This window comes from Mustela erminea, chromosome 17 (assembly GCF_009829155.1).
Source record: "Mustela erminea isolate mMusErm1 chromosome 17, mMusErm1.Pri, whole genome shotgun sequence".
In the NCBI taxonomy this organism is placed as follows: Eukaryota; Metazoa; Chordata; class Mammalia; order Carnivora; family Mustelidae; genus Mustela; species Mustela erminea.
The window spans coordinates 67,879,066-67,895,784 of NC_045630.1; the positions used below are offsets into that span (position 1 = coordinate 67,879,066).

The 16,719-nt window shown below is 54.1% G+C and overlaps 2 protein-coding genes across 17 annotated transcripts; both read left to right on the forward strand.

Moving 5' to 3' along the window:
• Window positions 1-1,703: 1,703 nt before the first annotated feature.
• Window positions 1,704-15,240, forward strand: FCRL1 (Fc receptor like 1). 16 transcript variants are annotated; one of them, XR_004280017.1, is made up of 12 exons: window positions 1,704-1,727; window positions 1,861-2,437; window positions 6,047-6,073; window positions 8,177-8,446; window positions 9,504-9,791; window positions 9,952-10,230; window positions 10,524-10,640; window positions 11,630-11,657; window positions 12,630-12,712; window positions 12,920-12,988; window positions 13,290-13,568; window positions 14,467-14,534. XR_004280017.1 is itself a non-coding variant. In XM_032317715.1 (12 exons), exons 2-12 carry the CDS (start codon window positions 2,329-2,331, stop codon window positions 14,536-14,538), a joined length of 1,371 nt encoding a protein of 456 aa, XP_032173606.1. In that variant the 5' UTR covers window positions 1,704-1,727; window positions 1,861-2,328; the 3' UTR covers window positions 14,539-15,240. The 16 variants fall into 16 exon arrangements, 9 of the variants coding, with proteins under 9 accessions (XP_032173606.1, XP_032173613.1, XP_032173604.1 ...); XM_032317715.1 differs by having other exon boundaries at window positions 13,540-13,568; window positions 14,467-15,240; XR_004280018.1 differs by having other exon boundaries at window positions 1,705-1,727; window positions 13,297-13,568.
• On the forward strand, window positions 2,435-4,096 carry LOC116576015. The gene is made up of 2 exons (XM_032317724.1): window positions 2,435-3,286; window positions 3,343-4,096. Exons 1-2 carry the CDS (start codon window positions 2,936-2,938, stop codon window positions 4,072-4,074), a joined length of 1,083 nt encoding a protein of 360 aa, XP_032173615.1. The 5' UTR covers window positions 2,435-2,935; the 3' UTR covers window positions 4,075-4,096.
• Window positions 15,241-16,719: the final 1,479 nt, after the last annotated feature.

The following is a 16,719-nucleotide window of genomic DNA, read 5'->3' on the forward strand; positions in this document are numbered from 1 at the left end:
AAATGAGCAGACTCAGCATGTCCCGGATTTCTCATCTTCTGCGGGGTTAGTGGTGTCCTCCCTTACCGTCCCGCGTGCCAGCCAGGGCGGAGGTCGCACAGCTGTGCTGCTGTACAGAAATGCTTTGCTTTATTTTGTTTTTGTTTTTTTTTTTAATTTATTTTTCATTTATTTTCAGCATAACAGTATTCATTATTTTTGCACCACACTCAGTGCTCCAAGCAATCCGTGCCCTCCCTAATACCCACCACCTGGTACCCCGACCTCCCACCCCCCCGCCCCTTCAAAACCCTCAGATTGTTTTTCAGAGTCCATAGTCTCTCATGGTTCACCTCCCCTTCCAATTTCCCTCAACTCCCTTCTCCTCTCCATCTCCCCTTGTCCTCCATGCTATTTGTTATGCTCCACAAATAAGTGAAACCATATGATAATTGACTCTCTCTGCTTGACTTATTTCACTCAGCATAATCTCTTCCAGTCCCGTCCATGTTGCTACAAAAGTTGGGTATTCATCAGAAATGCTTTGTTTTAAAACAATTTTTAAATATTACTCTCCGGCATGTAGAAGTTAGTAGGTTTTACATAAAATCCCATAATTCTGGCTTCGGGGAACGATCAGATGGTCAAACAGCGTGTCCTTTGAACTTTACGGCAATGGCCCAGCGCTGCCTCTGATGGGAGGTGCCTTCTCCAGCCCCGGGCCCCACTGGCCCCTCCCCCTCCCTGGAGAGCCCGCGCTTTTCGTGCAGCGCACAGACCTGCTGTGGCTTCTCCTCCTCCCTGTCTCGTTGGCCTCCTGCTGTTGGTACTTCACGTTTTGTTCCAACAGTCAAGCTCCAACGACCCCAGCAGAACAGCTCGCTGTTTCATGACTTCACGCCGCACGCCCTCTTGGCTCTGCACAGGGCGTCCTTCCCCGCCTGCACGGCTGGCGGAGATCCCAGTCATCCCCGGAAAGCACACCCTCTGCAGACCCTCCCCTTTCCCGACGCCCGCTCTTGCCCCTCGGCCAGGGCTGGCTCAGTCATCACGATTTTCGCACTTCCCAGGGTTCGTTTGCTCATCGATCTTTCTCGCCTGCCGCACTGTGAATTCTCAGCACTTAGGGAACATGCACTTCTCACCTCCAGATCCTCAGACTGTAACACGGTGCGGGGCAGACGGTGCGGGACAGACGCTGCCCTCTTCCGGGGACAGGTAACACCCCTCTCTTTCTCGCCCCCGCACAGGACGAGGGGAAGGTAACGGGTGGTCATGCAGAAGGAGGAAAAATTCAGATTTCGTACCAGTAAAAAGTAGTTTGGAGGAAGTGGCTTAGCTGTGTGGCCTCCGTGGGTTCTCATAAGTCAGCATTACACAAGGCAGGTCTGTGGCTCCTCCTGCAGCTGGCCCAGCGCTGGCCCGATGCACACCCCCCACCCCACCGTCTCTTCTGGTGCCTTCTCTTCGAACTCCACACCCACACTTGGGCGTCACTACCGAATGGCGTCTTGCCATGTCCCCTGTTTTTGCTCACATGCTTTGCTTCCGCACGTTATCTGGTTCTTAATCCTAGATCCTCAAAGAGGTGCTGGAACCTGAGACGGTTTATTCTTTCTGAGCACGGTCTGAATCACACCCAGGCTCCCCATGCCAAGCACCAGGAGCCCCAGTGTGCTCCAGGGGCGATGGAGTAGAAGACACCCACCTGATGTGGGGGAGGGGAGGACCGCCGTCACACATGCCAGGTGAGCAAACTGTCCCCAACGCCCAGGAGATAATTTGCATAAGCTTATTTCCTGTATTTCACTTAAAAACTTCCCCCCCCCAGGCCATAAGTTCCTGTGATTCTGTTTTTCTTCTGTTTCTGCTTCACTGAAGGCTATGCCATGAAAGTCTAAATATGGGCGGGAGCCAGTACCTTACAAACAGCTTGACCCTGAGCCCATCACAGACCGTCAGGTCCTGCCCGTAACCCCGGTGAGAGCCATCAGGCCCCGGCTTGGCCGTGCGTGCCCAGAGAGACAGCGTGCAGCTGTGGAGAAGCCAGAGCAGGTGGGGAGCGGGCGCGGTGGGGGGGACGGACCTCCCCACGGGGAAAGCACCCACTGCCCTCTGCAGGACTGCAGTCCGAGGAGCGCTCATCCACGTCAGAAATTGCCTTCGGGAACCGTCCTTGGAGACAGCCCTGAGCTCGTGAGGAGGCCCTGATGTGCTAACGTGCACTCTCGTCGAGCTGTGGACATAGAACAAAGCCACAAGAAGGGGCGTCCGTAGCTGCCTCAGGCCCCTGCGGAGAGCAGACAGAGGGGCCTGGGAGGACGCTCACTCTTCTAGTTCCCTTCGCGGATGCCTCCACCCTCTGTCAAACTGGATTCCTCCTTCGCGCAGAAAGCCTCTCCAGGGACAGTCCCCAACCCGGTCCTCATGCTGCTGGGGCTTGTGCTGCTGATGTGCGGTGAGTAGGACGTCCAGGCCGGACCTCCCAAGGTCTCCGCCTGCACCCACGGAGGCCAGGACCTCGGCCTCCAACCTGTGGCTCGGAGTCAGGCAGCGGGTGTGAAAGCCGGGAAAGCCAGGCGTTTGAAGAAAACCATCAATTCACTTTTTATCTCATAGGAAGTGTTGAGTGTCTGTTCTTCCTTCCGAGGTGAACTCTGTGTCTGTTCTCAATGTTGTGGGTGGCTGCGGGGGCGGTTCACCCCACAAACGGGGCTCTTTGTCCTCACGGTCATCCTCCTTTCCTTTGTCTTCTGTCCCTGGCCCCGCCTCCCTAGCTAGAGTGGACCGTCCCCACCGTCACCAAGGACGCTTGCTTCCAAATCCCTGTTCCTGGCCCCCCCACCCCTACCCCACCCTATGACCACGGGGCATTTGCAACTTTCCCTCTCAGCCCCATGGACTGGGGTTTTTCACGGCCTGTTCCTGTCCTCCGTGCCCCCCGCCTCTCAGCTCGATGCGGGGGCTGGCCCAGCCCTCCCACCGCCGCCTACACGCTCCGTCAGCTTCTCCGTGTGCTTCACACCAGGGCCCAAGCAGCTGCGCGGGACTTCACACGGAGGGCACCATCCTGTTGACTCACATCCCTTTAAATGCGGGGCACACATCTCGGGTGGGCCCTGTAGGGCCGGAGACCCTCCCACACCTTCCCACTCGGTGCCTCCCACTCAGGCCCTCAGCCCACCATCTCCCGCCTTCTCTGTCTCCTCAAACTCCGTCTTACTCTCGGGTTGTAATCCTGCTGCATGTCACTGAGGAAGTGAAAGCCATCAGAAGACAATGTCCTCACCTTTCCGAGGCCGTGTCTGTGGACCTGCTGACCCCCGCCGTCTGTCGTGGACCTGCCGACCCCCGCCGTCTGTCGTGGACCTGCCGTCCCCCGCCGTCTGTCCCCGGGCAGGACAACCCCGTCCCACCTCCCGTGCAGGACGGGACCCCCCCCCCTCCGCCGTATGCACTGGGTTCCCTAACGCTCTCGCTTTCTCAGAACCTTCCCTGTCCCATCACCACATTTCTTCCTCCTGGGTTAGTCCAGTGAATACACAATCACGCCACCGTGTCTTTCCCCCTAAGACGAAGGGAATGTGCCATGACCGTGTTCCGCTCCCTTTCACAAAATTTCCAGAGAGCTGCGGGGCTTGCCTCATCGCCACCCGCCCTTCCTGTTTTAAACTCATTTTTAACTTACCTCACATTAACTTTCACTTTTACGATACAGCAGCTCCGATTTTCCAGAAGGATTTGCGGTCCGGTGAGCTCCCGCGCCGGCACGACGCAGAGCATTTCCATCTCCTCAAACCCTCCCCCCTGGCCTCCACCCTTTCAAGCCCTGGCAACTGTTGGTTGGTTCTCGGTGCTATCAGGTCCTTCTCACCCTTGGCCATGGCTGTCCACCTTTCGTCCCCACCCCTGCCCCTGCTGGGACCACCAACCCCTTCCCCGTCACCCCAGCCAGGGCTCTGTTTTCAGCTTCCTTTAACTTGGACTCTCCCAAGTGGTCCTTCACCCCGTCTTCTGGAAGCACTTCTTCCCTCAGCTTCTGGAACACTACAGGCTTCTGGGTCTCTTTCTAACTCAACACCTGTTGCTTCCTGACCACCAGAGGTTGGAGTTGTCCAAGGCTGGTGCCAGACCTCACGCTCCACCCATGTGCATGTCCCCGCCCGGTTCAGACACTTCCTGCGCCGCTTTGACCTTCAGCTCAAGCTTATGTCCCCAGCTCTGGCCTCTCCTCTGAGGGCCGTGCATGCGCTCCGCAGCCACTCAGCTGTTACACTCCACGTGGCCAAACGCATGTCCTGATCTCCCGTGAGTTCCCCCAACTTACCCAGGTGACCGTGCCGTGCTGCGCTCTTCCAGCGGCTGCGGCCAAGACTCTAGGACTTACACTCATCCCTCTCTCTCCTCGACACTTGACCTCCCATCCATAAGTAAGTCTTGATTCTACTTTCAAATTTATACTGGACTCTGGCCCTTCACGGTGGCCCTGCCTCGCCCGAGCTCTTCCAGACTAAAGCTTCCAGACTAAATGGCCACTAGTGTCCTCCCTGCTTCTCCTGCAGGACGGTGGTCTGCCCTTCTCCCAGGATAAGAGTGATGTTACAAACGTAAGTGGAGTCAGAACTGTCCCCAGCTCCCCATCATACCTGGAATGAAATCCAGACCTGGTGCCAAGTCCAGGGAGCCCTCCGTGACTCACTGACCCTCTCTACCACACCAGCGCCCACCGCCGCCCCTCTGTCAGCTCCAAGGGCACCACCTTCTCTTCCCCACCCCACCACAAGCTCATTCCTTCTCACGTCCTTTGCATTGGCTAGTTCTGTGTTGGGGTGCTCATCCCCAAACACCCCGAAGGCAGCTGTCTACTTTCATTTTGTTTTCTACTCAGTTGACAGCCGTCCAAAGTGTCCAGACTGTCCTAAGACCCTCGGACTTGTGTCTCGGTCTCATCCCTCCTGTAACACTGATCACTCTCTCAAGTCAGGCTCTTTGGTGATTTTTCAATAGGCTCTCTCTCCCGAAATTCCTGGACAGCAGAGCCTGCTGTTTGCACTCGCTCCCGCAACGCCAGCCCGCGCACAGGCCCTGGCACGCCATCATAAGTGCTTGAAACCGTGTGTAGAACGGACGGATAAAAAATGTGATTTTCACGCAGCCCCATTGATTCCATTGTCCTACCTGAGGCAGACATTAGTCACACCAGCTCTTCAGCTCCAACAGGCTACACAAGTCAGACTAAACATGGGCTCAAATAGGTACTAATAACGAGTAATGTTTGCTGGATGATAAATAAATCCCAAGCCCTAGTCTAAGCATTTTATGGACATGAACTTATTTAATCCCTGCAGAAACTCTGAGGGAGTCTATGATCACCTGCATTTCACAGAAAAGGAAAGCGGAGCACAGAGAGGTGAAGCGTTGTCCCTGGGGTAGCACAGCTTGTAAGGGGAAGAGGCAGGCTTCAGGGCTCTGTCTTCCGGCTGCAGAGCCTGCATCTCCCCAGAATGTTCTGTTCTTGAGCGTGATGCTGCCATACTACCTACAGTCAGACCCTTGCGGTGCGGGAGAATCTTGGGAGAAATCCGGATTCTTTCTGTGGACCTCGTCCACCGGGGCGTTGGTGAATAAAGGGCATCGGGAGCAGGAGGCTGGCGGCTGTGACTGCGGTGGGCCGGGCCGGCCTGGGGTCACCTGGACATTTGAGAGGAGGGAGGAGAGTCCAGGGCTTGAAGGGGCCACGGAACGAAGGCACCACCCTCAGCACGGATAGGAGCGGTGATCGGGAAGGAGCTCCTGATCACAAAAGGAACCGTGTGGTGTTGGGGATGTGGGCGAGGGGGTGGAGGTCAAGAAGGATGGGGGGGGAGAGTAGTGGGCAGGAGGGGGGGCATGGCGGGGGAGGGAGTGGGGGAGAGGGGGAGGAGGGAGAGGGGGAAGGAGCGGGAGGGGGAGGGGGACGGCTGCAGGAGGGCACGTGGAGAACCGCCCTGGGGACGGTCAGCCAGGCTGCAGGGGCTGCCTGTTTGGAATTCGCACCTGCACTGACCTCTCCTGACTTCTCTCCTAGCTGCCCCCTGCGAACCTGCCAGTGAAGGTGAGTCGGACCTCCTTTTCCTCTTCGTGGCCCAATCCGTGCGGCAGGCCCACGGGGGTGCTGGCTGCCCTCCGGTGACAGCCGCTGAGGTCTACCACGGCAGCGGCTCCCTGGGGACCAGGCTGCTTGTGTTCAGGTCAGTTTCTGCACCTGACACGTGGCCGCTCAGTTTAGGGGAGCAGGTCTTCTTGAAACCATAGCCCTTTCTGTGGGGAGTGGCAGCTCGGGAAGGGAGAGGCTGTTCCACTGGAAGTCACAGAGTGTGGGAGACGGATGTTAGAAGACTCGTCGTCCTCCCAGACTCGGGGGTGGCAAAGCCCTCGTGTCTTCCCCATGAGGTGCTCCCCCAGGAGCGATGGAGGAGACGCCGCCATCACACATCCATGGAGAACATGACAGTCGGTCCCCGGACCACGGGAAAGCCAAGTAGCTCTCTGTTCCCCTCCCATTTCCAGCCCTGCTCTGTGGCCACAGCTGTTGCCCATGCGGCTTCTCTCTTACTCTGGTTGGCACAAACCCATCACTCCGACGCTCATTTGAGGTCTTGCTTCCACCAGATGAAGAGTGGAGGAAGCTTTCTTCCAGAAGGAATCTTCCACTGAAGCGCATTTCAACCCAGGATACATCAGAATCGCTGCCTTACACAGAAAATACTACCCGCAGGGCTCGAAGAAGCTTCCTGCCCCGCCAAGAACACAGGCCATGCACACAGCCGGGGAGCACGGCTTTGCACAAATACTGGGGACCAGCCCAGGCTTCTGGGATGCTCTCCCAAAGTTCGTCCAAGTGGAACTCAGGCTGTGGGTTAATACTGACACACTCTGTGCCTGATCCTGCTTCTACCCCTTCCTTGAGTGCCCAGTCTGAGCCCAAGCACCGATCCAAATCCACATCCAGCAGAAACAAAGCTTCTACTACCAGGGACTTGCCAGGTCTGCCTGGGAGTCTGAGAACTCTCTGAAACAAGCTCGGAGCTACAACACCGAGCTCCAGGCCTTGCAAACTGCCCTGTCTGGTGTCCCCTCCACACCACCAGCCCCATTCGGAAGAGTGGGGAATGGGGGCTTGGACGCCTTTTTTATTCCTTTCTCTGTCCTCAGTCCTCTGGGGATTGCAGGATTCCCAGGAGAAAAGACCACCCCTGCCAGGAATTCCAGGCCCCGGAGCAAACCTTCTGGTACTAACCCTGGACTAGAGTTTACAAGGTCCCAGGGTAAAGCATCCCAGGAGCAAGGCTTGAGGCTGACAGGTGTGGCGGCAGCAGCCCCCTCTCGGGATCCAGAACATGCGGCATTTTTATCGGAGCAGAGGCTCTGATGCTGGGTAAACAAATACTTCGAGAGCTGCTGTCCTCCAGGATCCGATGTCTTGTTGGGGGCTGCTGCCAGGCAGACGGAGAGGAGGGGAGGCAGGACCTAGCTTTGCCCATCTGTAGTGCATCCATAGAAGAGCACCCCCTGGCCGAAAAGGGAGACATCCCTGGGGCTCAGGGTATGGAATGAAACTGCCCCTGACAGCCGTGGTTCGCGCGAGGTTTGCACAGAGTCGCAGAGCAGGGGAGCTGCGTGTGTGCGGGTGGCATTTCCAGGCAAGCGTACACCTGTTCCTTCCGTTGGGAGCAGCAGTAACGGGCAGGAGAGGTTCAGTAAAGAGGGCATTAAATTCCTCTAATCTTTCCCCGACTGGCCGATCGTCCCATGTCACATTCTGTCCTTGAAAGACAGTGTATGGCTCTGGGATGCCGGGGGGGAGTGAGCGGAAGAAGATAACGAACATGGTCTATGACAGGAATGAATGAAACACTATCGCTTTTCCTGAAACGTCAGGCTTCACCCTCTCTGGCAACAGTGGTCGGCGCCCGGCCCTGTGTCCAGAAAAGGTGTTTTTAGTTTGTGGACAGAGATGTCAAAGAGTGGGAACCAAGCGGGAGGTAGAGGTCGCCTTGTGGGGGGCGGAGACATGGCACAGGGTCAGGCCGGGCTGGAGTGGGGGGCGGTCTCTGCACCCAGTTCGCCTTGTTCCAAACACTGAGAGCTCCGTGTGCCTCTGACGGGAGCTCTGGAACCCATTGCCCTGGGATTTGTCTTTCGTCCCTCTCTCTAGCGTTGCTTCTGACAGCCAGGCCCTCTCGGCCCAAAGAGGGGGGCTCGATGACCCTGACCTGTGAGATGCAGGCCACTTCTCAGAAGCTGGATGCCCCAGTCCAGTTCTGCTTCTTCAGAGAGAGACAGGCCCTGGGGCAGGGCTGCAGTCACTCCCCAGAGCTCCAGCTCCCCACCGTGTGGAGGAAAGACTCGGGCTCCTACTGGTGTGAAGCAAAGACCTCGGCGATCAGAGTCACTTGGAGCCCCAGGACCCAGATACAGGTGCAAGGTGAGCCCGGGGCCTGCACGGGGAACTTACACAGGGTCGGGGCCCGAGGCTGCTCTCCCCTGGGGGGTAGGAGCTGGTGGAGACATGCCGGAGCTTCTCTCCTTCTCAGAGTCTTGAAGGGATCTGCTCCTATTCGCCCTAATCCCGCTCAAGTGCCCAGGAGAGTACTTAGGAGCCCCTCACGGCATCCTCCCTGTGCTGGAGAGTGGGAGCAAATCACTGCAAAATCCCGACCCCTGGCGACATCCTCCCCAGGGGGGACACGTGTGGCCGTGGTGGGGAGTCACGGGAGCTACAGAGAAGGGAGAACTCAGACCCGCACGGTAAGGGCCCGCTTGGGGCCCGAGGCTATGGGAGGCGAAGCTGGGGCTTGGTTTTGAAAGAAAGGAGAAGGGGGCGTTTGGTGACTGACCCGTGTCACTCCATGTTCCGGGGGGCGCTAACGTCCTCCCCCATTCTCGACAACAATGCGTCCACGGTGCCAGGAAGAGGATGCGGAACACCTCCGGAAGGTCGGCTTCCCCACCCTTGTTCAAAACTCAACACTGGTGAGGCCGGACAGAAGCAAAGAGCCACTGGTCAGCCGACCGGCTCCAGGCCCCACGTGCGCTAGGTCATGGGACCGTCCCAACTGCAGGAGATAGCTAGTATCCCGCCCCTGCCTTGTACAGACGGGAGACTGAGTCTGACAAGTGAAGCGGTTGCATCAAGCACCCACAGTAAGACGTGGGGCCAACATTTGAGACCAGACAGCTCGATCGGCTGTCTGTCCTGTGGCCACCGTCGTCCTGTGCCCTGCAGAGCGTAGGCTGGAGAGGCCCAGGCCCTGGGAACCCGATTGCCCCAGGAAGGGAGGGAGCCGCAGCCACCATGTAACAGTGTGGCCTTCTCACCCCCCGCACTGTCAGCTGACCGAGGCCGCCCCCAGCCAGCAGCAAACACCACCCCCACCCCAGAATGCCACCCACCACCACAGAACAACATCAGTTATTGACTTGACCCAAGGCCTGTGCTTTCGGGACTGTCACATCCCCGGTGTCTCCTTGTGTTTGTGTAGGAGTCCCCGTCTGGAACGTGAGCTTGGAGACACAGCCTCCAGGGGGACAAGTGCAGAAGGGAAAGAAGCTGGTTCTCATCTGCTTGGCCACCCAGGGCACAGGAGACATCACCTTCTCCTGGTACAAAGGGGTCCTGGGTTTGATTCTGGAAACAAAGACCCAGCGCTCACTCACCGCCAAGTTCGAGATCCCAGCGGTGACCGACAGTGACGCAGAGAACTACTTCTGCACGGCCGACAACGGCTACCACCCCAGCATCAGCGAGCTGGTCAGCGTCACTGTCAGAAGTAAGTTTCGGAGCTTCTGTCCCGCCAGCACCCCCACTCGCTGGGCTCCACGTCCCTCGGGGCTCCGTGCAAATGACCAACGGGGCTGAGCCTCTGTGGGCAGGGATTACGAGTTTGTCACGGTGTGGAGACCCCGTCCAACAGCCCCTGTCTCCCTCAGGTCCAGTGTCCCGCCCCGTCCTCACTCTCAGGGCGCCCGGGGCCCAGGCCTTCCCTGGGGACGTGGTGGAGCTTCGCTGTGAGGCCCAGAGCGGCTCTCCCCCGATTCGGTACCGGTTTTACCATGAGGACGTCATCCTGGGGAGCAACTCGACCCCGTCTGGAGGAGGAGCCTCCTTCAACCTCTCTCTGACAGCAGAACATTCTGGAAACTACTCCTGTGAGGCCGACAACGGCCTGGGGGCCCAGCGCAGCGAGGCGGTGATGCTCAGCATTACAGGTACGGCTCAGGCCATTGAACTGTCTTGGCCAATGTCCCTCTCTGGTACGGACCCCACAGCGTCTGAGGGTGGTGCTGCCCCGGGAGGTGTGTCTGAGGGGCACACAGGCCATGAAGGCTGTGCCTCCCTCCTGCCATGAGGGTGATGAGCTGCAAATCACATAAGTCAGTCCCGCCACCCCCGCCCCTCGCCCGGGAAGAGCAGACCTTGGCTTCAGCCCACACCCGAGACGTCTGCTCTCCAAAGGCCAGCCCTGCTGCAGGCTGGCTCACGGGCAGACCTCTCCCCTCAGTGCCTGTGGAGGACAGAAAGGAACTTCTCGCCTCAGGAGTCCTGGAGGGGCTGCTTGGCACCCTTGGTCCCACTGTTATGGCCTTATCGCTCTGCTGTTGGCTCAAGAAAAGAATGGGTTAGTATTTATCGATTCTGGTATTTCGTTACTGTGAACTTTGTTTTCACAGAAATAGGCGGGACTGGGGACAGACAGGAACACGGTGGGGGTGGGGGGGATACGTGCTGCCAGCCCCCAGCCCGGGAGCGGTGCCCGTGTCTGTGGCCGAGTCCCCCAACCCCCGTGTGTGATCAGTCGGGGCTCAACCGATGTCCGCTGCTTCCGGGATCTAATTTTCACCCCAAATTCTGACTCGATTAAAAACAACAGGTCAGCTACTAGAAGAGAAACACAGTTAGCAACTCCAGCTCTGCCGACCACCCCCCAGTTAAACTCAGTGTCTCTGTTCTCATCCCCCCGAGCACCGTCACGAGCTCTTCCCGCTTTCTGGAACGCTCACCTATGCACCTGCTCGTCTGCTCACGGCAGGATCTCTGCTGCTCCTCAGCCTAACTGTCTTTTTCCCCCAGAGGCTTCAGCCAGCCACACGGCCTACAATTCTCTCCTTTTATTCTGTCCTCAGAGCCCTAAGTTGTTCAGCCTCGCCCCCGCTCGCAGCTGTAATTACATATTTATTCAGGTGTTTAATCCCGGACTCCTGTTCTCCCCTGAGCAAGATGGAGACCATGCGAGAGTCTCACTGAAATTCTAAACTTGTCCTGCCGCGTGGGGTCCGTCACCTCACCTGTAACGTGGCTGTGCCTGTGGTGCTTCTGAGGGCTCTTGTCGTGACAAGAGTAGGTGGTGTGTTGTTGTCGAAATCAAAACCCAAAGCAGAAAAGACAATAGGTGTTCAGGTTCAGAGGCTCGGGCTCAGGTCCTTGCCGTGGGATGAACGTCTGGAAGCCGACTGCTCCGCACTGAGTGTCTTCCCCTGCGAGTGAAGAATCCGAGTCGACGACGGCCAGGACGCCCTCCGGCACGCGGTGACAGACCTGGGGAGCAGCCCCCGCACAAGGGCCGTCTGATTCCCTTTTGACGTGTTTGCCCATCTGCTTGACTTCTAGGGAGACGAGAGGCTGAGGACCCAGGCAGGTGAGGCTCCGCTCCCTCTGCGCGTGCCGACGATGCAGGAAAGCCCACGTTCCCCGCTCCGACTGGTCCACTCTCATGTGCTTGTTGTGTATTTTATTATCCGGAGTTCCCCCACTGCTGACAGGGTCTGTTCGCTGCCCCTCCTCATTTGTGCACGGACTAATTAACCCAAATCCTTTTTCCGTCATTCGTCCTGATTCACTCCCCCACTGAACGGACCCATTTCACACATTCACCAGTGAATTGATTTATCCAATCGATTAACCGATACCTGAGCATCTGCGAGTCATTCTGATGACAGGATCCCGAGGAAAACAGGATCCCGAGATCCTGAAAGTATCTCAAAGGCATTAAGATACAAGCACATTTCCGTCATTCAAGCCAGAGAGTGATAACCATCCCGAAAACTTGCTGGCAAAGTTCTTTAGTTTAGAGGAGGAAAATATTTTTAAAACATCAAAGTTTCGTTGACATATTTTTGTACCACGTTGTTTATGCTAACAAAAATCAGATTATTTTCCCAAATCAGAGTTGCGGTCTTCCAGGGGTACAGAGCCCTGTACCTGCAAGTTCACTTTCTTCTCTCCCTTTCTCAAGCTGCTTGTTCTGCCTAACAACCTGTTCTCCGCTGGGGGGGGAATCAATATTCTCACTTCGTATTCACTGAGCGCTTGTGATGGGAGGGGCCCTATTTTAGGTGTGGGCAACACTGCACTGAACCCATTACGTAAGGACCTGCGTTCATGGGCTGTGCACTCCATGGCTGCTCTGCGGTGCCTTGCTCAGCCCAGGTACAGAGTTTATAACACACAGTGGAGCTCACTGTGGATCTTCCCAGAAGTCAGTATTCTGCTGAGGACCCTTGCTAACAGGTTTGTCTCCTTCAATGTCTTGCTCACAACCCTGGACAGTAATGTCTGGGGTATCTGGGATGCTTTCCCACAGAGTTATCTTGTGTTTCTGTGTCTGCAGGATCCCTCCCAGCCCCGTGCCACAGGTGCCCAACTACATCAACTCAGCTGTCCCACTGCAGGAACAGTTTGTATACGAGAATGGTGAGGTTTCCCAAAGGTTCTGGCCCAAGCAGCTAGAGGGAGCCAGGGAAGGGGTGGAGTCTGCTATCCCACCAGTGCCTGCTGTGCCCCAGCCACCCCCAACAACAGACGGCACATCCGTCTTCATGGTGACAGCTGGTAGGCATGGAATGAGGTAAGTGGTAGGAAGAAAGGACTGTGTCACTATGCCTCCTTTCTTCTCTTCAGTGAATGTCGTAAGTGGAGACGAGGTCTACTCTTTGGTGTACCATAGGCAGCAAGAGCGGCAAGCAGCAGGTGAGACATAAGGGAGTGAGTGTGTCTCTGACTTTTGTCTTTTCTGGGACCAAGTGGATAATCAGTGCCTGCAAATGGCATATGGAAGTGTTCTTCAGCACTGCGGCTCTGCCTTGCAGTTGGCTGTGGGGTTTGCTCTACCTTCCTGAGCACTGGCCTTGGGTCTGGGAGCCACCCCCAGAAGAGTCTAGTTCTGGTGCTAGGTCAGCACAGCCTGGTCAGAGGAACATTGGGGTGGTGGTGTCTGCCTGCCCTCCTTGTGTGGCCCCACTTGTTGCTATTGTCCCATCCATACCTCGAGGGTCCAGAAATGTGAAGAGTGTAAATGCCCAGAGGGACTTCTTACACGTCCACCTCTAGGCTGCCCATGGTCCTCTGTACAGCAAGGAAATCATGTTTGTAAGAGATGAAAAAGCAAGAATGAAATTGCTGACAGAAATCAATACATGGGAAGTAGATAGGAGGAGAAGAAGCCTTTATTAGCATGACTTTAGGGAAGGACTTCAAATAGAAGTGAAATCTTACAGCACACATCTTATGTTCCACAGTAGACCCCCAAAGGACACCTACCTCAGGCCAGGTGAGTTAGAAGACGTACAGAATTTCTTTCCTGCTCTTCTTTCTTTCTTCCTGTGACTGGTTCTCAAACTCTTACAACTATGGCCACTTAGGAAAAACCAAAGGTTCTCAGGGTCTATCTCCTCCCTTATCTCCCCACACAGCGGGGAAAACATTTGGTCATAACAATAAAGCCTCACCATGCAAGTGAATGTGAGAGCCTTGCACAGATGTTTCCTTTAGCAACGACACATGGATGATCTGTAGGTACAGTGTAGCTACGGCAAGTCTAAAAATTCTTACCTTTAAAATCTTTATCCTGAAATATTGTTGAACCACACACACATACCACTTTGTGCTGTGAGGTTAACCACAGAATCTGTGGAAAACTAAATTAATATTGAACAAAGCTAAACTAATAGTGATTTGTGTCAACTCAGTAAATTGTAAACCTTGAACAATCCAGGCAATCTCTGGTAATACAAAGATACTTTCAGAAAATTACAGGAATTCCAGCTCTACATGGGTGCAAGGATAGTACGTGCTTTGTACATTTGTCTAGTATGGAGAGGGGGAGTAGCCAGAGGTCTCAGGACAGAATTTGTGTTTAGTTTAATGTAGTTTATGAGTACGAAACTCTGACATCCTTAAGAAAAAATGATAGCCTGTGGAAATGCCTAATGGTGGCCCATTAGAATGGGAGTTTGCATGTTTGGGTGAACTTATGGCTCATCAGAAACACCTCTGCAGCCCACTCGTGGGACACAGGCCTTTGAAAATGCTCACCTATGGTCAGTCTTCCAAGAGGCTCTACTTTCTGGGCTGTGTGGCGTGCAATGATAGGACGCATCCAGGGTGGCTGGGGAAGAGAACCACGGGTCTTCCCTGCTCTGGTCCTCTCCATGTGCCTTTGCTTTTAGAATGCCTCAGCCATCTATTTTAAGCTGAAGAAGGCGAGCCCTGCAGATGTGGACTATGAAGACGCCATGTAAAGTCCTGGCAGATTCTGCTCTTTGGAAACCATCCATGAGCCCAAGCCTCAGGACTGATATGTTCTTCAGAGATCCTGGGGTAGTCAGCTTTCCAGGACTTCTCATCTAGGTGCTTCCCCCCCCCACCCCCCAGAGACTATTCCTGCATCAGGCTAAAAGCCCTGAAGAAACCATCCAAAAGACCCAACATGAATGCAGGGGTGGCCACCCTCCTGCTGGTTCTTTTAGGCACAGGTCAAATTGTGCTCTAACTTCATTCTATAAGAGGAAACAGGGTGGGTGACCTTGGGGTGGAGGGACAGTGAAGCTCGCTCGGAGTGCATGGACATGGGGTTAACGATTCTGCAGGCAGCTGTGCAGAGGTGAGCGCCTATCCTCTTGGCCAAGTGCAGATGCCCTCTGTGCTGGACTCCAGAACAACCCTGACACATACGTGACTCTTCCTGTTTCTGCATGAAATATGTGACTCGGTGCACTTGGAGTCACTATATCATTATCCAGAGTGACTATGGGTACATTCAACTTCAGTGACATGTTTTGTATGCACAGACTCATCTAGATGCCCCCATATTTATCATGACATACAATCTTTGTGTCACCACACCCAAAGTTCTGTATTTGCTGCACCTCTAGAAGCTTATGAATATAGTTTTTCTTCTTTTATTCACGAACTTCAAAAAAAATATGACAATACAATTTGGAGTCCATGTTTTCATTTTAAAACAATTAATTATACACTAACTCTTACAAATTAAAACAATTTAGACGCATATAATATAAAATGTTGGAGCCTTCCCTATATCTAACACCACAAGTGGTACCCCTGTGTTTAATAACTGAGCATTGATGGGGCGCCTGGGTGGCTCAGTTGTTAAGCGTCTGCCTTCAACTTGGGTTGTGATCCCAGGGGCCTGGGATTGAGACCTGCCTGGGTCTCCCTGCTTGGCGGAAAGCCTGCTTCTCCCTCTCCCACTCCCCCTGCTTGTGTTCCCTCTCTCGCTGTGTCTTTCTCTGTCAAATAAATAAACAAAATATTAACCAATAAACAAAAACCAGCATTGTTAATTAAATACTATCATAATATATTTTAATCTTTTTTTTTTTACCATTATTAAGGAGTCTTTTATTTTGAATAAAGCTGTAGTAAAAACCATAAGTAAGCCCTCAGAATCCTTTTCAATCACTGATGCACGTTAGGTAGATTCCAAAAATTTTCTATTATCAAAAAAATACTAAAATAAATGTCCTCACACAAATGTATTTCTGCGTTCCCACTAATCCATCTGAAGGAATAATCTGTAAAGCAGGGACTCGGACATTTTAGGTCACGCACACTCTGTGTTTGTGCTGAATACTCTTGAACCAGGGGACACAGAACCAACGACACGTAGCGCACCATCTGTGAGAAAAAAGTGTCATTGTTATTTCAATTAAAAATGTTACAATGACTCGTGCAACTGAGCATTTTTCCCGTAAATTGACTGTTCATCTGCAGCTCTTCCCCGTTTCCTGTGCTGGCCCTTTGTGCATTTTCTCAGTGTTCATTCACCTCCTTCTTACAGCTTTTGGAGGAACTACTTATAACTTATACCCAGTGAGGTGTGCATAGTTTCGGTGTTCCGTTCCACTGGTCCGACAAATACACACCCACCTAACCCAAACCCTTGTTGGGATGTAAAATTTCTCCCTCATTCCAGAAACTTCCCCCACATTCCCTCCCTGTGATTCTGTTCTAAAAATGTCCTTGCACGTTCTTACAATGCCCTCATGATCTGGGTGTATATTCACACAGGATATCATATGTACGTTTGGTGTGAGGTGAGAATCTGACTTCTCCTGTTTTGGAATTTTATATTTATATTATGACTTTACTTTTTGGAATAAAAAAATTTATGTGAGATAGAGATTGAAGTATTTTTTTCAGACCGATATCAATTATCAACTGCTGTTTATCAAGGAGTCTGTTCTTTTTTCTTGTAATTCCGTGCTGCCTTATCTCATTCTAATAAAAACTTCCTGTTTAATACTTCTGCTTGACACTAGCACCATTTGAACATCTGTGCAGGACGACCTTTCCCGTCGCTGGATTGGCTCCAACCACATCCTCCCAGTGTTCCTCCTGCATGCCCTGGGGCCATCCCGCTTCAGGAGCTCTGCACCCAGTCTCGCCGGTCCTGGGAT